General features: G+C 38.7%; 1 protein-coding gene across 1 annotated transcript in view; it reads left to right on the plus strand.

Moving 5' to 3' along the window:
* DCDC1 (doublecortin domain containing 1) overlaps positions 1-21,189 on the plus strand; it is a 392,270-nt gene that overhangs the window by 180,926 nt on the left and 190,155 nt on the right. Inside the window, exons 10-13 of the mRNA XM_087433962.1 lie at positions 8,261-8,362; positions 11,438-11,601; positions 14,620-14,745; positions 17,031-17,136. Of these exons, the coding sequence (XP_087290088.1) occupies positions 8,261-8,362; positions 11,438-11,601; positions 14,620-14,745; positions 17,031-17,136 (498 nt within the window). The remainder of the gene's footprint in view (positions 1-8,260; positions 8,363-11,437; positions 11,602-14,619; positions 14,746-17,030; positions 17,137-21,189) is intronic.

Here is a 21,189-nt window from a genome sequence, read left to right on the forward strand (position 1 = left end):
TTTATATCATTTGGTTATAATATTCTCTTATAGCTTTGGTAAAGGGATAATTCAGAGATTTATTCCTTAAAGAACGTCTTTGTCCAGCATCTAGTTCATCCTCTGGGTAGTAGAGTATGCATCTAACAATTTTTATTCTCCCAATGACAGAAATAAAGAAGACTTCAAGGGTATAGCCCAGTAAACACACACATTATCTGATACGTATTGTCTACAAGGCGTTGTGCGAGGTACAGTGGGAAGATGCAGAGATGCCTAGAACAGCTGGGCCCCAGCCCATGATTATTTTCATACAATTAGAACAATACGACACGCTTTGAAGACAATAAAACTAAAGTGTGTGTCTTCTCAGCTTTTTACTACAATTTCATCATTTTAGTTTATAGGCTTGTAATTTATATTCAGAAAACGGGGTAATTTGATTGATAACAGAAAAGATGCTAACTTTTGTCTGTAATACCCTCCCGGCCTTTCTCGTGCTGTGGGTATTTGAATTTGCCTTTGGAATCTGCTCTACCAATGGTACAGGAGCACCACGAATCCACCTGGGATTTACATTCTACTTCGTGGTCATTCAAAAAAAGCTTCAAGTCTTCTAACCATATGTAGTAATAGGAAGTTTATTTAAATATTTAGGAATCTGTGGAACAGTTAAAAGAATAGAAGGAGGTAACTGAGGTCAGTTATCCCTCACAGGGAGGGATAACTGGGGGAGGGGTGGGGAGGTGGGCATTCCAGTGTATTCCCCCAGCCTACGTCCTGACAGGCATCTGCAGCCTGGTGTACATCTCTGCGAGCATGAAGATGCAACCTTCCCTCCTAGACCTGCTGAAGAGAAAACCTGTGTCTGTACCAAATGCGAGGAAGAGCACTTGGTTGGGGCGCTGGCTCCCATGCAGAGCCAGCTGTAGTGAGACAGGCCTTCCCTGCGCGCCTGACAGTCCTGAAGGTGCCCAGAGAGTTGCCAGGTGGGCAGTCAGCGGGGCAAGTCCACGGGCCGGAGCTGGATTACTGTCCCTGTAGTTACCGGACTAAATGCAGCCACTGAGCCTTGCTGCGGCAGGCATGCGCTCTCTCGCGGGGAGAACGTCCTTCTCCATAGCAGTTAATTTGCTCTAACCTCTCAATTAGCTTTTTCACAGCGTTTGAGACGCTCCGGTCGCTGAGGTTCTCTTGCTGCATATGCTCCCGTCCCCTGGATTACCACTGACATCTATGTTAGCCCAGCTCACTGTGAACGCTATCAGGTGTCAGTTCATCACTGAACACAGAAACGAATGCAGATTCTCTAGTAAGTGCAAATGAAGCGATGCATTTACACCTACTTAAGAGTCCCACTATAGTTTTGATGTTTTATGATAAAAAATGGATTATTTCTTAAAATAGAAATGTATCACCATAGACTAAGCTTTTGTATGGGTTTTAGTTACCCAGAGTACTTATTCATTAGGGGAAAAATTATATTTACAGGCATATTTGATATATTTTTTAAAGAAGCTGAATGGCATTAAAAACATATACTCTATCCAAAGGTGAGAATGTGATCTCTGAGGCTGAGAATTGGGGAAGTCTGATGATTTGATTCATATTTAATCTTATAATGTTCATTTCCCCTAGTAAAATAGAATTTGGGGGATGTGACTATGTTTTTCTCATCAAAAAGCCCTTACTTTCTGTGAGAAGAAATATATTGAACCCAGGAATTTCCAAAAACCTTTCTTTACCAAGCTCTGGTATATAATACATCATATTATGCTCAGATATTGACAGGGCCCACACACCTGCTATTTTAATCCCAATTAAATATAATTTTAGGCACTAAATTAATTTAGACAAGAGATCCTTCTTGCATTTCTCCTTAAAATTTTTTCATTTATAAAGGGCTTATTGAAATTGCTCAGTTTAGGACATGACAGGCAAGGAGATTTACGCTACCCACCAGACCTACCCCAGGCCCTCTAAGGGCTTCCAGAGAGCTGAGACTGAAAATCACGGCCTTGAAGGATCAACAGCCACTGAGGCTGAATATCATTTCTTCTGTGGTATTTAAATTATGACAAAGGAGTAAATCTCTAACTGGAATTTCAAGTATTGGCATGTTGGTGGGAGAGATATTTTGGGGTCAGAGTCTCTTGGCCCACACCTAAAATCCTACCCCATAGGCAGTCACCCAATTTGTGTCTTCTAAATGGTGGGCTTTGCTGCAACTTACAGAAGAAATTTAAAATGTCTCTTTTAAAATCAGTTATTTCTTAAGTATACCTCTTCTGGGCTTAAAAAAATGCTATTTGATTTTTGGTTCAAGTACCATTTGGATTGATGAAATTTAACAATTGTATAATTTGTTTTCATTTAAGTGCATTTTCATTTCCTGGCATGAAATATACTGGCTCCTTACCTGTTAAATACCATTTAAAGACATCTCCATTAGGCGTTAAAACACTTTTTCTTACATGTAGTATAAGCATACTAATTCATTATTAAATTTTTATTGTCTGAATCCCATAATTTTAATATTTGCTTTGTGGTTCTCACTTTATCTGAATGTTAAAAGTTAGACGTGTTTACTGTTTGATTTATAATATACATTTGAGAAAATACAGAAAATATGGATATTTAAAAAACTATTTCGCAAGTCTATAAAGATGAAAAAAGTAACAGCACATTTATTTGATTTAATGTATATATAATGTTAATTCATTTCAAGTTGATTTTCTATCTCCAAAAGTGACTTTAAATTCTGACTGGACAAAGATTTTTTTCATGGCTAACCAGCTTCTCACATAAGACAAATATTTCATTTTAATTTTCATCTTCTTTGACTTAGGTAAAAAAAAGTCTACTATGAAATACTTTTCTATGCTTTTAAAATTTTTCATATTAAGTTTCATATTTTTAGAGTCTCTAATTCTCGACGTGAGAGTAAATTTGGATATTTGTAATTAGAAACATCGTAGGGCTTGATTCCACAGCTCTCCCCACCCCTTGTGATAGATTTGCCCCGCACGTCATTAGCCTCTCTGAGACTCACCTGTGAAGTTGGGTTGCTGCTCTGAGTACTGAGTTAGTGTGTGTGACTGTGCACTCTACACCTGGAATACCGAGTGTGTGTGCGAGTGTGTACACTACACCTGGAATACCCAGCGTGTGTGTGGTGGGAGCAGGGCTGCACTGCTGGGGTCCTGTCTTTAGCACTGAGGTACCCACTCCCAGCTGCCATGGCTATATGCTTACTGGACAGCTGCCCTCCGTGTGAGGGAGCTGCTCCTCCCAAGACTAGGCCCTCATCCTGCCGGGCAGCTGCATCCAGCGTTTGGTTGGTGGGCGGCAGGAAGACCTGGCTCCCTTGGCTCAATTCTGGACAAGACTCAGGGACCATCCCGGCCCCAGAGCTCCCCCCGGAGGCCTCTGGTGCAACTGCATCGTAGTTTGCCACCTCCCCTGCCCCCGGCTGCTTCCCGCCCCGCCTCCCGAGGACTCTCTGGAGGGTGCTCCCCAGCCAGCTTCCCACAGGTAAATCTCCGTCCCAGAGCCGGCTTCCTGGGGGCCCCAACCCAAGACATTGTGTGTTAACCTTATTTCAGCATCTTTAGTGGTGTTCATCTGAAATATGCCACAGAGTTTCGTGTGGTTATTTTATATTCCTTTCTTCACCAGATCTCTAGCAGTAAATCCTGTTACTGCCTTTTGACAGCATTGCATCCTGGGCCTTGGGAAGCTTAGATGCTTGGCTTTCGACTCACGCACAGAGGAGCTGCCCCGGGGGTCTGCCCAGCAGTTATGGAGAGTTTGGGAACTTGCTGTCCCCAGAGCCAGCCTTAAGCAGAGTCAGCATTAAAGGCCGGGTAATGGTCTGAACCAGGCTGTACACGAGTCCTTAAATAGATGTCATCAATGATGCCAGGCTAATGCCTCAAAGAACCACATTAGCTCAAAACTCCCGGTTCAGGTCATCTTACCCCAAACGGTTTAAGTTTTGGTCACTGTCTCTATAAAATCTTCACAGTAAATAAAATTCTTTTAGTATGTTGTTGACATTTTTATGCCTTCACAAATACTGCAATGCACAGTTACGTTTAGTTTGATTTATTTACACCCATAGATGAAGACTTCATGTTTCAGAAATATTAGCCTAGCTACAAATTTTATTTCCCAACGCTGACAATAAACAAATAAGCAAGTAAAATTCCTGTGGAAGGAACATGGGAAGCGGACCATTTCCTGCAGCGTCTGTGGCTGACACTCTGGTTTGAGCCATGTCACCCACCCTTGGGTTGCCTTTGCTCCCTCCAGTCTGCCCTCCAGCCAGCAGCCACATGCTCCTTCAAACATGTGGGCCAGATCCTGTTCCTGTCGGGTTCCAAGCCCTCCAAAGGTCCCTCTGAGTTCATGTTCCTCACCCTCCTATCCACCGCTCTGCTCCCGTCGCACAGCCTCTGTGAGGTGCCTGGAGCGTGCTGGACTCAGTCCGGCCTTAGTTTCTTTGCCCCAACGGCTCCCTCTGCTCTTGACGCTCTTCTTCTGGCTCTCTGCTTGGCTGCCTCTCTCTCCCCGTCTTTACTCCAGTCTCTCCTCTCTGACGGTCTGTTCCATCACCTGCTTCACATGGTGACCACCACGCCCGTCCCACTCGCTGATCCCAGACCCTATATCCCCTGCCCTGCTGTGTTTTTTCTTCTTTACCTAGCACTTACCACCTTCTAACCCCCTCAGAGGTGCATTTACCATAAAGCTGATGAAACTTAAGTTTCAGGGCCCCTTCTCTGTGTAGGCCCCTTCCAAAATCCCGGGAGAGGCCCTGGCAATGTCTGCATGTGGCCACGTGTTCCTGTAAAATTTGCAAACATATTATATTTTAACTCTAATTGGTTTAGGCCGTTGTCTGTTTCCACTCCACCTTCCTCTCTGTCGAGCTTTCCCTTGCATCAAGTGGTGTTGAAGTGGCAGCAGGCATTTTTGAGGTCTGGCTAAGGGGAAATCAAGTTGGAGATACATTTAGTTCATCTGTAGTGGAATGTAATTAGTGGTTTGCAGTCACTTCCCTGTATAGTTCGGTTAGTGCTAGCCGTGTGTGGGAAGAGCTCCCAGGAAGATGGCTACTGCCCACTGACCGTAGAGTACGCAGCTTCCTGACTGTGACTAGTGTGCCCGGCATCGCAGCTCTGAGTGGTGGAGGAGAAACGTGGTGTGATTAACAAGGCCAACTAATTTGCAGGAAATTCTTCCACATTTTACAGCTCATATTTTAAAGAAATCTGATCAAAGTTTCCCCAAATTTGACATCAATCCTAAAAACTTTTATGAAATGACCAACAAAGTTGTGAAGCTAAGAGAGATTTTTCTAAGCAATACTAAAAAATTTTTTGATTAACCATGCTATAGGGAAAATGGAATTATCGTTCTATTCTCCTTATAGAAAATGTTACCAAATTACCATATGAAGAGCTGATCACAGACAATTCAGCCAAAAAATGTATTTTGGATAGTTAATTAATGAAAATATTTTTTGCCTTCTTCTGGATTTTGTAATGTTTTTGCTATGTGTGAACTTTTTAATATGTGTAAATTGTGATTACTTTTCTCATTTTAAATGAATATTTTATATCTAGTTTTACATTTGTAATTTTGCATTCTTTTTGTTAAGGAAGGCCCACTAACTTGTATAAACTTCAGGCCTCGTAAGACCTGATGTACCCCGACCATATTGTGTGATTTACTTACTGTCCTGTTCCTCGAGAGCAGGAAGCTTAGTTCACTGGTGCGTCTTAAGCACCTGAGCAGTGCTTGGCACATGGTAGGTACTCGATAAATATTGGTTAGATGAATGAATCAGTTAACAACATTATGACGAAACATTGGCGTTAATTGAATTTAATCCTGCTCAACAAAAGTCAGTATTGACATGAAGGAAAGTAAAAAGACTGTAGTTCATGGAAAACACTCCCCCTTAAAACTCTGTACTTTGTGTAACTAAGGCCGTAGAAGTGAATTCCTATTCGTAGGTATTTTCTGCAGTAGTCGTTAGCTACCATGTTGTTCAAGAGGATCTGGATCATTTTTTCTTAGGTTCTATTACCTTACTCCTTGGGACTCAAGACCGGCCTCAGCTGGCTTTTTGCTTCATCCCACTCCAAGGGTGAGAATTTAATTTTAGAGCTGTAGGGAGGTGAGGCCGTGCAGAGAGACACTGGGAAGCCAATACAGCAGTCGGGTTTCCGTATGCAGGAAAATAAAGGTAGACTTTTTTTAGTTTTCCCCTCACTAGTCAATCAAAGAAATACTAGAGGACTGTCTTTTTTAGACATTGGACAGTAGAAATAAAAATACATCTTATCAAAGGAAGAAAAAAATAAATATAATCCCTAGATTTAGAAAAAAATGGGCCTAGTAATATAGACCTTAAAAGCAAGAGCTGGTCCTTAAGAAAAGCAGACTCTTGTAGGATTTCAGCTTGGGGAATTTTTGTTTTTGTAGAAATATAGAAAAAACATATTATGTGAATGACTAGTGGAGGGCTGCCTTCTTTCACTTAGACACCTAAACTTTTAACTAAATACTAAGACACCTCTTTTTTTTTTTTTTAATGGGCTTATAGGGCTTTTGGAGGCCAGCGCCTTTTTTTTGAGAACACTTTCTGGACATGGAAGGGAAGATATTAGGATCTGAAGAAAGCGGTGAGCTAATGAAGGTCTTAGGTGCTGGCCAAGTCCTGCTTGGTTTCTGGTCTGGCAGTGAGCACTGACACTGCTATTTCTGGAATACAATTTGCTGCACTCCCATTCCACGTCTAGCAAGTCTTGACAGAGGAGTGTCAATAAGTCCCCAAAGTGAGCTTTTGTCAACACTAACCTTGCAGAATGCCTGCCTCCTAGACTCGTGACCGTCATTGCTAATCATTGCTAAATGCCTCTGTTGTTTAAGAGTTTTGTTCCAGATTAGGGCCCTGAAGAGACTGTTGGTATGGTAAGATTCTCCTCCCACATTATTTCTATAGGTTTGCAGTCATCAGTTGAGTTTACAAAGTTCCTTGCAAAAGTTGAGAGATTTCTTGCTCAGAATTATATCTTTACCCAGAATAGAGATTTAAAAAAATCTCCATTAGCAAAAGATACTGTAGGGTGTGGACTATCAGCGCACCAAGGCTGACAGCTGTGCCATCTCCACTGCACTCTCAGTGCGAGGAAAAGCACCGAGTAGAGAAAAACCCAGTTCTTCAACGTTATTACTCTTTTTAAAAAAAATCTCTTTTTTTGCTAAAGCCTAAGGAGGTGCTATTAAAGCACATTATTTCCCAAACTAATTAAATAACTGTCAAACTGTCTCAGAAGTAAAACAGATAGTCTTTTTTCTTTTTAACTAAGGTATTCTCCCAGATTATCTGCTCTGGAAATAGCACTAGACATAAATAAAATGGCTACTCTGATGTGGTAGGTGTATCAGAAAGGGAAGAAAAGAACTTTTGAGAAAAAATAAAACAAAAAGCAAGGATTTAAATTATTCGTCAGGCCTCGCAGCCTGCGTCTTTTTGTGCGTGGTGAACGGCACATCCCGAGTGGGTCCTCCACGCAGGCCCTCCTCAAGGTCAGAGGGTGCTGTGCTCCCCGGTGGAGGCCTCCTTCAGCACTGGTTTATTGGGAGACTTTTGACCAGAACATTTGCCAGCATTTTCTTTTCCAGCAAGTATTGCGTAATGTGATGTTATGAATTTTATCTCTGTTCTCAACAACTCGTTGCATATATGCACTTAAAATGGATGGCTTTCATCGTACTGTTATGCAATAAATCTGTCAGGTTGAATTTCCTTTTAGTGAATCAAAAGATGAGCCGAACATTGATATATTTTAAATATAAATCAAACATTCCTCACGTAATTTGTGGCTTTATGTTTCTCAAGAAGAATGAAATGAGGAAGTTAATTGGTTGCTCGCTGACCTTTCCTTGACCCTTGCCCCATTTAAGCATCCAGTGAAGTCTCTGATTCCTCCTTCAGGCCAGTCAGGGTAAAGACACTGAAATCAAAAGGAGAAACAAGGGGCTTCCTTTAGACCCCGCTGGCCTGTTGATTTTCGTCGCCAGTTCCTTGCACATGTTCGTACAGGCCGTCCTTGCTTTGCACAGTTCCCATATGCACGACTTTGAGTCGACACCGTGCTGTGCAAAGCCAAGACTGCTTGTGTTTATATATGTACGTACGAATATGTGTACGTATGTGTGTGTGTGCTTGTATTTATTTTTAATTTTGAATGCATTTATTTTGCAGATATTTGAAAATGGTAAGGACACTGGAGAAATCTCTGTTTCTATCAGCAAAAAGGATCTGGGGTCTAATAGTCCAGCTCAAACCGGCGATATGATGGAAAGAGTGAGTTTACCGACTGTTTATTTATGACTATCAGTGTCTTCCAAGTTCCTTGTAGTTAATTTAGACAATTATGTCTTTAAAGTTGTTGAGAAAAGATCAATCATTTGCTGATCTGTGAAGACTGATAGTCTCAAGCTTGACTTCTGAATTCCTCAGGCTCTCAGCTTTAGTGTAGTGTTAACTCCCAGCCTCTTACTTAACAGCATCTTAACCTTCATTATGTTTGGATTTGGAAATCTGGCCACACTGGATTCTGGGATTGCCCTCTTGTTTACACTCTAAAAAGAAGTGACATGATGTTCAGTGGAGGGTGTTCTGGGTCTAGGGTGTCTCTGAGCGCCTGACATGCAGCTTGGTTTTCTCCTGTGCCCACTGAGAGCAAGTCCAGAGGGTTTATCTCAGGCATCTTACCTTGGCCTATTTTCCAAACAATTGGGATGTTTCTCAGGCAGAACTGACATGTTCAGGCTCTTTATTTTGGGTCTTTGTCTTGCATAAAAGGACACTGAATACCCTGTTGTTTACAAATTGGGGTTACGTGCCCACCCAGTGTTTTGGGCCCTGTTGCTTGGCCTTTGTTCAGAAACTTGCTCCTTTTTTTCCCTTCAGCTCAGCACCCTCACACTTACCTCTCCCTGATGGTATCCGTTACCTGGCCTTTACAGTCAGTCACAAAAGTTGCATAGAATTAGGAGGCTCCCACCTGATCATTAGCTGGGCCCAGAAGAGATGGGAAATGCTGCCTTGATTGATCAGAGAAAGAAGGATCAAGAGCCTTGGCTGGTTTCTTTTTGCTATCACATCCCTGACTGTACGAATCACCATGATACAAAAGCCGTCCTAGAATTCTCTACCTGTCTTCCTTCTTTTTCACATTAGAATATTTTACTTTTTGGTTCATATTAAAATTGAATTGGCATTTATATTATCTTATATAGGAAAATATTATTCTGTAGAAAGTTTTTGTATTGGCTTACGGCACACTGAAATTGGTCTGTGCTTTGCTTCTATATGCAAGTAAATCTGGGGAAAAACCTTGAATTAGGGGCACTATAAAGCTCTTTGTTGGGGAGAGCCCTTGGACACCTAAGGATGACTGTTCCCTTGGTGCACACTCGTCTCAATCACTAGCCTAAGATGTTTCACACTCTTCTCAGGTCCCTGAACAAATTCTTATCCTATAAAGGCCTGGTGATGATAGCTTTAAAGATGAATGGGTGAAGATTATCACAATTGTTATCACCATGGCCCAGCCCTAACTGATGGCCTGGAGATGAAAGGCACTGAGGCCCTGCCTCCTGTAGGCTGTCGAATGCTCATCTTTGAATACCTAAAATGCAGTCTGTCACCAAGTTGAGAAAATAGAGATTGCAGTGCAACTCCTGTGAAAGTGAATTTGGTTAAGTGGTCGGGTGTTCACGTCCCTTCCCTACCACACACTCCTGTTCTTTGTGTACACTTTTCTCTCCTGCATCTGGCCTTAAATCTTTTATATCTTTCCCTTTTACAAAAGTGATGCCTGTAAAGCAAAATCACTGTGATTTAAAAAATGATTAGCATTACATGTTTTCTGAAGTTATAGGAAGGCAACAAAAAATGAGCTCAAGGGCTGAGGCCACACAGAAATAAACGTAGGGCTTCATAAATACAACCCATAGATTTCAAAATATGTTTGTGGTTCCAATGAAAAAACCAAAAGAATATAGATTTCTGTATTCTTTGCCTGTTATACTCTTAAAGAGAATAGTAACCATTATTTTTAATTCAAAGGGCTTGGCTATGCTGGATGAGAAGAATTAACTTTAATGAAATGAAAACATGTCTTCATTTCCAGCCTTTCTGATGCTCAAGGCTAAAAATCTGGTCAATGTCGAGCTGATGAAGTGGAGATATGATTATTTGTCTCTAATTAGGACAAAGCCTAATTCTTAGGCATTCCATAAACATAGTTGCTGGTCAAAGAAAATATCTTACTCGGTCAAGAGTTTGTGGCCAATAGGCGAGGAAACCTGAGACATGACAGGGTTGCAGCCTTCTCTTCTTTCCTCTGGGCCTCAGCATTTAGCACGTCTCAATATACCTTCAGTGGGAATTAATAGAAGGAGCAGGACAGGCACCCCGGACAGCAGCCAGGCAGGAAAAGGCCACAACTTTATCGGCATCCCTGCTGAGATTACAGGGTAAGAAGAGATCGAGAGACACAGGAACTGACAAGGGAGGAAGAAGAGGACATGTGTGACAGCAGGCTGGGGGGAGCAGAGTGATGGAGGGTGTGGGCGCAGAGCAGCAGAAGCAGAGGCCTGAACACAAACAAAGGTGACCGATAATCACAGAAAAAATTCCATGTGTAGCAGAGTTCAGTTGGATTTACTTTCCTCTGAAATATACCTTAAATCAGAAATAACTGGATAATGTAGAGCCCCTAAATGTAAGTGAGAAGCAAACACTGGCAACGCTGTTATTTAAACTATTACGTGACAGCGTTTCATACTTCACACCTCAATTATGTCCTATTCACAACTTCAGAACATCCGTTACTGAAGCTGCTCACGGGCTTTTGCAGGACTCTTAATTAAAATGCAGCCAGGGAGAGTTCTCCTGAGTGGACCGGCGTGGGGTGAGAGCCGTGTTTATTTTGCAGTCCTGTCGGGGGTGAATTGTTGCACCGTTGGTTATCTGAGGTTAGTTGGGCACGGGGGGGATTGCCGATGGTAGAACCTGAGCGCGCTGTGGAAGGACCCTAACAAGATGTGTAGCTCAGACACTTATCAGCGAGACTGTTACTGTGCGTAGAAGCAAAATGCTGTCTGTAGACGGCCTCATCCGCTTCCCATCCCTGAGCCGGAGGGTCAGAGCTCAACCACGGGCCTGTGGCACCCCCTGCTGGTTAAAGCCGCGCTCATCTTGTTCCTTTCCACTGAGCTAAACGTCGCCGTCATTTCACACTCGTTTTAACATTCTGTGTGAATTTAATTATCATTTGTTTGGACTTCATTTGTTACAGAGTAGAGACGGTTTATTACAGATGTTCACATTTCACGTTATTTCTTCTTCATTTTTTTCCCCCACCACCAGTTACTTCTCAAGATTCATCAAAGGCTTCAAGGTTCTTCCATCAACCCACTAGGCCTCAATTTTCCTTCAACCCGGCTTTACGATGAGCATGGTCAAGAAATTAAGAATCCACTTTTGCTGAAGAATGAGCAAAAAATTTGGGTCTCTTATGGTGAAGCATACAGGTAGGAGTGAGTGTTTATTCCCTGTCTGTCCTCAATCTTTCCAGGGGCAACCTAATTTAAAAGGAGAGTTGAGAAGCCAAGTAGCACCCTTTATGAATTTTTTTTTTATTTTGAATTCCAATAAAATATCAGGGGCGTTTTTTGTGAGGCAGTATTGTTTGTGGGATATGACATCTCTCTCTCTCTGACTTTCTGTCTTAATGCCTTGTCATAGTTCTTGAAGTCTGCCTGTCAGCACAGCAAGTGGGATTTGTTCATGTCTGAGTAGTCACCTTAATGATAGCAGATGGAAACGCCACGGGGGGCCCAAGCCCATCACACTGTCATTGTCGCACGCTGCCCTGACCTGTTTCCACTCCTCTATTTTTTTGTCCCTTTTTAAAGGAGAAATGGATGGTAATTGAAAAGGATCTTAAGCAAGATTTATGAAGCTGTAGACAACATGATTCCCCACTCTCTCTCTCTGTTTTCACAAATAAAGTCTTAACCTTTTAAGCACCAATGACAGGACAGCTAAAGATAAATTGGTAAAGCTTGTAAGCCCTATCCTATCAAAGTTATATTCTGCAAAGGCGCCTTACATTACCCCACAATAATTACTGGTTATTGCTGAGCATTGTGTAAATTTTTGTAGATTGGTAAATTCCTGCATAAAATTATCTGTGTTTCTGAGAAAAGAAAAAGGCTGCAGTCTGCAGGCCCTGATGAGCTGGGCTGTTGTGTTGAATATCTGGAAATTCATGCATATTTTGACAGGACACATCCAGATGAACTCTGAAACTGCTTGTCAGGAAACAAACACACTTTTCTGCCTACTTTTAATTTTTTCTTAGGTCTTTATTTATCTGTAAAGCAGAATAGGGGAAATAGGGAAAAATAATTTTGTTTATAGAGTATAATTGATGATATATTAATTATACTGAAAATAGCATAGACAGAACTAGGAACTGGTTGTATTTGATATATATTCTATTAGTCAAAATGTCTAATAGTGAAACACATCTACCCAGAAATCCGTGGAGGTTTTGGAAGGAGCTGGTAGGGTTAGTTGTGGGTAGCATATTACAAAATTTGATTTCATCCTTCCCAGTAGAGTGAAATTAAAATGCTTAATAATTTCTTATGCTGTATAATTTATAGAATTAAAAATATCTGTAAGGAGTGGTCTTTTTTTCCGTAGGCAGATTTCAAAATATAATTTAATTACATCGTGACAGTTGTTTTTACAATGATAGAAACAGTGATGAATTTTGAAGCGGCAAGAATTCTTGAATAATTTAGCAAGCTCCTCCAGTTACAAGGAGAGGCTTTAATAAAATGTGTGTGTGATGATTTCTTCTTAAATATCATTGTTAAAGTGAAAGCAATGACTGACTAATTTTTTTGTTTTTAATGTTTTTAATGATGTTCGCTATAATGCAGTGTTTTTAATAAGATCAAACATGTTCTTGATTAATTGGATCATATCTGTGGAATAACTAGTAAAATGCTAAATATCTGGAATATTCTAAAATCAACTGAGGATTGTAGCTGGAGCAATTCATAAGGGTGTATATTTGTTTGTATATCATTGTTATTTTAATAGGATAATGTATTTTTTTCTGGTTTTGAATCCAGTATAAAGCACTAGGGAACCATTACAGCATTTTGTTACTATTGGAACGTCTAAAATTTATGTCTAAAAAGTTATTTCCATCTAGTTTAAAATATATTGAGAATGTGCAATATATACTAAGTAAATGATATTAATTTTCAAGGAGTAATTCTAATGTGTCTAATTATGTTGATGTGGGGCATCAGGTTACTTATTTGCAAAAGATGATTTTGCCAATATCTGCTTCTATTTTTAGTTCTTTGATTATTTTTCTCTCAATTTTTATTTTGAAAAATATCCAATCTACAGAAAACTTGAAAGAATAGTACAATGAAGATCTATATATTCTTCACCTATGTTCACCAGTTTAAACAGTTTGCATATTTTTTTTACCTCTCTTATATCTTCCTCTTTTTTTTTGAACGGTTTGAAATTAATTCCAGACAATCACTAAAGTTTTACTCCTAACTGCTTCAGGTCACATCACTGAAGGATGGGATGTTCTTGTATCTCACCTCATTATCCTCCCTAACAGGGTCAGGAATAATGTAGTATCATCTAATGAATAGTCTGTATTCAGACTACCCAAAATGTACTTTAGAGCTTTTTGTAATCCAGTACCCAAATATGCTTCATGTATTGCATTTAGTTATTTTCTTTAGTTCTCTTTAATCTAGAATATTCCCACATCTTTTGTTTTGTTTTTCATGGCATTGATTTTTGTGAAGAGTTCGGGTGCTTTTCTTGTAGAATGTCTCACATTCTGGATTTGTCTGTTTAAATATTTGTGACAGTACTACACAGGTGATGTGGTTGAGTCCTATAATTCCAGGGTTAAATAGCAAATCATTGTCACCAATTTAGAAAAAAGTGGCTCATCGTTGAATAGTGGCTGTTATTTTTATTTAAGATATTTTCCATTTAATTTTAATTCTCAAATAATCAAATTAACCTAAAACAATATACCTAACGGTATATCACATGAAAAATCAAAACAGGATAGCATTTACTGAGCTCACAAAAGAATAGCTGTTTGTACCCAAATATTAAGGATTCATTTAATTATCAGCTCCAAAGATTATTATGGGTATGTTACACTGCAGTTATACATGAAAAATGAACATTATATTAATGACAATTAGTTGCTTTTCTCAACTAAATACTTCCCTTTTGTTACTGAAATTATTTTTTAAAATTACATGTGTTGCAACTATCGTTGGCGTATTATAAATCAGCCAAATAAACTAAAATGTGCATTTCAAGTGTCAGTATAGGATAACAACAATGGTGCTGTATAATAGGAAATTCTCTTATTTCTGGATTTTATTAGACACTGATATTGTATGTTTTATTGTTTATTTGTGCTCAAATTTTGGTGTTTGTATAATTTTGCAGATAGGTTTGATGTTTTCTCCATTTTTCAGATCTCCACTGAACCCTGTTTTGGGTTTGATCTTTGACCAGGTGACTGCATTTGCCAGAGGTGGCATTACGGTTGCATATAAAACCTTCTTGGATCCTAATGCTGTTCTGCTCCCAGGATGTGACAAGTAAATTAACACGTGCTTGGTTAAAGTAATCTAACTTACCTAATTCAGATTTCCCAGAGTGAGAGATCGAAACAGTAAAAGTTGTTCTTCGAATCATCTTAAATAAGCAATTATTTGTTTTATTGACTTATTTTATGATATAATGAGCTAGTGCCTAAAAGACTTATCATTAACTTTCCTTGAGTTTTAAAAAACCATATGTGCAATGAGCAGACTATAGTTCCTGGTTTGCAGAGGTATTAATTTTATTTGAAATGTAAAAAGTGTTTTTAGTGGATGTTTCTGAATTAATAATTTTGGATGGAATCATTAAAATATTAAAGAATATGTTTTCTCATATGAGTATTCATACTTAAGACTCATTTGATGATGCTATATTGAAAACAAAAGCAATATGCTGGAGGTGTGGTGGGATAGTGAGAAGAAGAGCAGGAATCAGAAGATGTTGGCATCCAGCTCGTCTCTGCTCACCATTGTCCAGAAGCAGATGGGTGTCAATTTCTTATCTGTAAATAATGAAAACCCAGCATTTACTGAATGTTGACCATAGGCCAGGCACAGTTCTAAATGAATTGGGTAAGAACCTATTTAATATTCAAAAAAATTATTTTAATCCCATCAGTACCTATTATCCTGTTATTACTCCATTCTACAGAGACAGAAACTGAGCCACAGAAGTAAGTTCCCAGTCACAGAGCTGCTGCAGATAGAGCCCAGCTTCTAACCCAGATTGTCTTTCTTGAGAACTGAGGGCTTAACCACCATCCGGCACAGTCTAATAGAACTTCCTGTGATGGTGGAAACATACTTTGTGACTATTGAGCACTTGAAATGTGACTAATGTGACTGAGAAACAGAATTTTTAATTTTGTTTAAATTAAATTAATTTTAGTTTAAATAGGCATATGTGGCTAGTGGCTACCATATTGGACATTGCAGCAGGATACTGATACTACATTGGATTGGGTGATCTATCTATAAGGACCCATATAGCTTTAATATTTTGTAATTTAACAAGTTACAACTTTCTTTAACGTACAGGTGAAAAGGCCGAAGTGTGGGCTAGAATCAGAGAACCAAGAGCAGTCTGATGAGGTCACTCAGTCTAGCCAGTGTCAACCTGTTGCTAAATATGTGTAGAAAGACAAACTCCCTGGTCTTCCTTGGTAGTTATTTAAACAACGATTCCACCCCCCAGTGACTGCCTGCACTTTCCAGGAAGATCTGAGTCTGTTTTGTCTTGTTCTCTTTTTCTTTATAGATAGAAAATAACTCATCAGCATTCTTTCTTATAGGCATTCCCATTTATGAGAAAGTTTATTTCATTGCAATAATCTTTCTTCAATCTGTTAAATTTGCCTAAACTCGTTCCCTTCAGTTTTTAGCTAGGAGTTTAATTTTTAATTCGTATATTCCTTCTTAATTTTACTTCCCCAGGTGCAATGAATACTGTTTTATTGAATGGATTCATGTTAGATCTACGTCCCTAAGTATAACAGTGTGAAACTACCCTTACTGAACACAAACTAATTTGAAGATAGTTTACTTAATTTTTTGTTTCCATTTGCATTTTCTTTCTATACTCTAAAGTGGATCATTTGAAATCTTAATAATTATATTCTTATTTATATTTCACAGAGTTTTGGAAAAAAAATACTGTTACCAGTCCCAGAACTGGTTTCTGTTGAATAGCATGCTGTATGCTATGTCTTAACCTATCAGTGTTGAGCAAGTAATTTTCTTTAGGTAGAGATTGGCTTACTTTTAAAATAAGTAATTTGGCTGAACTAAGAATGAAACCCGACCTCTCCACTTGGTGGTTGGTCCATTTGCCCACTAGACTGTGCTGCCTCTTAAGACTCTCTTATAAATACCAAACTAACACACTTAACACAACCATTGTAAGCACAAAAAGATCCTTTATTATTCATGGTCTGGTGTCTTTAGAATATACATTTAACAATGCAGATGGTCTCCACCATGAGTGATTCTGTAAGATTAAAAATCATTTTTCTTTTCTTTGTTCTATTAATAATTAATTAGGCATGGAATCCCTCAATATCATAAATAATTGCAAGGTAAAAATTTAAAGCCTTCTCTTTCCCAATTATAGATGCCAAAGCACTTTACAAATTTCTGTTTAAAAAGATTATGAACTGTAAATTGGTTTTTCTCTCACTAGTAGAGTGTAAGATGCATAAATTATTATACCAGTAGATTAAAGAGTATTATAATTAAATACATTTTATTCTAACAAAAATAATTAAATGTTTTACTTTTCTTAGTTGGGAAGTTTGTGAGGGATTTCCAATTAATTTCAACGGCACCAGTCAAGAAATACCTGATCAATTTGAAAAGGTGGACTTGGGAGACCATTTCCTACAGAACAAGGTCAGAATTATTTGTTGTACTTAATAAGGGTATTTTATTGTATTGGACACTCAGTCAACACATGGTAACTGAGTGGATATTTGTGAAAGTTTTTGAAAACTATAAATTATTTTACAAATGTTGGGGCAAGTATTATCTTTACTTACTATTAATTAATTAAATACTTTAAAACTGAACCAATGTATAGCATTCCTACTTGAAAAAATTCTACCTGAATTATGTTATCCAGGTACTATTGTCTAGCATATTTTCTTTATACCAATTGTATTAATAAGTTGGAGTTGTTTCAGCAAGTCTTTCAGGTGGCTGTTATCTCTCTGTACTTTAGGATTGCATCTGTTTATTGGCTCTATGGATCAATGTATCTAAGGAACAGGAGTTCTTTAGAAAACCCAACTCATGACAACCCAATCCAGAAGGTCTACTTATTAATTTACACTTAGAAATTTATCATACCAGTACAGAATTTTTCTCCAGCTGAGCTATGACAGGCATTTTAAACATGTCTCCAAAGAAGGAATGATTCTTTTGTTTTTCTCAGCTGGGAAACTGTGTAGGGTTGTTGATCATTTTAGCTGCATAAGCTTTAGTTTTTGAACTCATGAAATCAAAACCAAAAAACACCCACAGAGAAAGAGATGCCCAAAGAAAGTAGAACTTTCTGTCAACTGGTCTGGGCCCTTTCTTTCCAAGAGACAATGCAAAAGACACGTTGTCCCAACCTGCTCTTTTTGCGTTTCTCCATGCTGCCCATTCAGTCTATTATGTCAAAATTTATACTGAAAATATTAGTTTCAAGGCACATATCAATCTAAATAGTAAAATTATAAAAATAGAATAAAATAATTATTTCTAATCTTGTCTATTTTTGAACAAATTTAGAAAATAAAGTTGAATGGTGTCTAAGTGGTGTAATGTAAGTTGAATGGTGTACTAAGAATTAATGCCTCTTATATTTTATATTCATCTGATGTTAAGATTTATTTACCATAGTTCTGATCCTGTTGGCATTCCTTCTTTAGGTTTTTGCTGTAACATGATTTTCTTGCTCAAAAAACTTGTATGCCTGGCCATTGTCTACTGAAGTTGTATATCCTCATCTGGCCTTCATTGATGTCCATAATTCTCTTCCAGTCTTCCCCCACTCTCAACTTGCCTTTCTAATCTTCTCCTCTTCTCGATCTTCTTTTTGCCCTACACTACAGTCAGAGCTCAGAAATTATGTCGCATTACATGCCTTCACTTTGGTATACCTGTGCCATAGCATGTTGTTCTTTGCCAGAATTATACCCCCACCATCACCATTCCTTGCCTTTTAAGGCTTCATTCAACTTCCTCTTCCTCCATGAAGCCTTCTCATATCCTCCAGAGAGGGGATTAACCTCAAAATGTTTTGTGTTCTCAGAACTCTTTTTGTCCTGTGAAAACTGTTTTTAGAGTTTGTGTTTTGGTGTAGGCGTTTGCTTTTGTGTCTTTCTCCTCCACTGAATTGAGATATCTTTGGACACAGATATTATATCTTACTCATCTTTTATTCCTGAGTGCTAGCACAAAGTCTTGAACATAGGGCAAGTGCACAATACATTTTTGAGGAATGATTTTTTAAATTTAGCTATAACCTGTCTTTCAAGGCTCACTGTTCTATAATATGTTCTTTCTGTGTTAGCCAAGCCAGATTGTTCATTCTTTGTTTTCTGAAAGCACTCTATGATATCTGTTATTGTGCCCATGTGGATCCCTCTGCCTGGAATTCAACCTCTCTTTCTTTGTCACCACCCCCCAGCCTTCTCTGTCACCCTTGTGCCATATCCTAGCACAATGTCTGGCATATAGTTGGCATTCAATAAATGCTTGTTGAAATCCTGCCCATCATTCTAGCCTTCTCTGATTTGTGCCTGCTTCATGGACTCTTTCCTTACCCCACCCCAACCCCCACACCAGATGTGATGCTTTGGGCCTTGATCCCCCATTGCATCCATTCTGTGCCATTTATAACAATACTGAACTCGATGCTGTTTCTCTTACGTTTTTTGTGTGATTTGAAGTCAATCAGTGCTCCACGTTTGGGCATATTTCAGGTCACATTGGGGTAGAAAGGAGAGAATGGTAGATTCCACTGAGAAACTTGGGATCAGATCATAAAGGGTCTTCACTCAATGTTAGGGATTCTGGATGTTGTTCTGCAGAAAACAAGGAACCATTGGAAATATTCATTCAGAGGCAAGATCTGATGTGATCCTTCTGTTAGGAAGATACCTCAGGAGGTCCTTGTCTTATCCTCCATGCTGGATTAGAAGCTCCTGGAGGGCAAAGGGCATCCTGATCATCCTTGTCACGGCTGCAATATCTAGATGCCCAGAGTTAGCTAAATGGAATTGAATTCACTAGGTAACTAACTCTTTCAACAGAACCAGCTCAAACCTGAAAAAAAAATTGGATATCAAAGAGTTATCACAAGAAAAGAACCCAAAGGAGGCTTCTTTCTTTGATTTTAGGCCAAAGTAGGACTTTAAAAGAAAACTGTATTTTCTAATGTTGAAAAATGAGAGAATAACAATCCACAGTTATTTCATCATTATTAATTGGTTCTAATGATTCAATGGAAGTGATAAAACACTCATTTGAAATAAAAGTTTGTACTCTATTGTATTATTAGAAGAAGAAATTTATTTTGAATAAAATTTCAGTCCAAGCAAAATAGTATAAGAAAGCAAAGATTTGATAAACTGGCTAGTAAAGAGAAGCTTTCAAAGAAAAATGGCCTTCCCTTAGCTGTGAAACCTTTAAAATCTTTTCAGAAAAATGTCTCCAATTATGTACAGGGAGGTGATCAGTGTCTTGGAAATAGTAATTTAATCACCTGAAAAGGAGCACTTTTAAAGGGAGATGTAGGCAGAGGTGATGGTTGTCCACAGGGCATTTTATTGTAGGATCTTGATACTCATTGTGGTAAAGAAGATACTAAGAGGATTACAACAGCGTAGAGAGGAGGGAGGCAAAAGCCGATATTCTTGATGCAAACGCTTTAAAATGGGCTTGAGAGAGAGGTGTCAGTGCCCACCCCTGACTGTTCTTTTAAATCTCTTATTGACAAGTAAAACCTTTCCTATGGAGAAACGTTTGGAACATATAATCCCTATTAGTAATGTGGGAGACAGATACAACCCCGACAATTACAACCTGTTGCTCTTTTATCCATTGGAAAAAAAGATTTGGAATCTAACACAAATGGACAATTTGGCGACTACATCTTTCAACAGTTCTCTATTGTTACTTAAATTGGCAACATTTTTAGATCGCCTCAGTTTAAGGGCAATAAAATTATATGTTTCCAGGAAATGGATGAGATTTAAACTTCATGGTAGTTAATATAAAAGAAAAAGCATTTCATAAGAAGAATAGTTTGAGGAATGCCTGGTTATGCGAAAATATAGCAGAAAAATTGACTCCAGTGTTTGGCAGATCATGTATTCTGCCCAAATGAAAAGGAAACTTATTTTGATCCTAGCCTTTTAGTATGATCAAACATCAGGAGGACATTGGTGACAACTTTCAGTATGGAAACAGCAAGAAAAACACCAAGTTATGATTTTAGAACTATGGCATATGCTTGTTATACGTTAACTTGTAAATTCAGCAGTCATGGGTGCTAGCAGAATGTATTGTTCTGCATGTCACAAAGGAGCTGGGAAAAGGCAAATGATTCTTTACTGTCCTATTTCTTTGGAGAGCAAGACACTGAGAAATAGTATTTTCTACGAATAACTCATATTTGGGAATATACAAAATTTTAATTTAAATTTTGAACTGATTGCCATTAGAATAGGACATAGGACTATAAAGAAAATCCCAACTCCCTTCCTTATTTTGAGAGCAACAGTTGGAAGCCATGTGAGGACTGCATAACTAGTCTTAGATATTTCCCTTGCTTGCTTGCATGATTATGTACTCACTAATATTTTCTGCTTTCAAACTTTCCTAATTCTTGGCCTTGGAGCTGAGTGGATTGATCAGCTATGGATTTAGAGAATGTAAACTGTAAGAGTGAACATC

Source organism: Ceratotherium simum, chromosome 7 (assembly GCF_057802395.1).
Source record: "Ceratotherium simum simum isolate JZ-2026a chromosome 7, ASM5780239v1, whole genome shotgun sequence".
Lineage (NCBI taxonomy): Eukaryota > Metazoa > Chordata > Mammalia > Perissodactyla > Rhinocerotidae > Ceratotherium > Ceratotherium simum.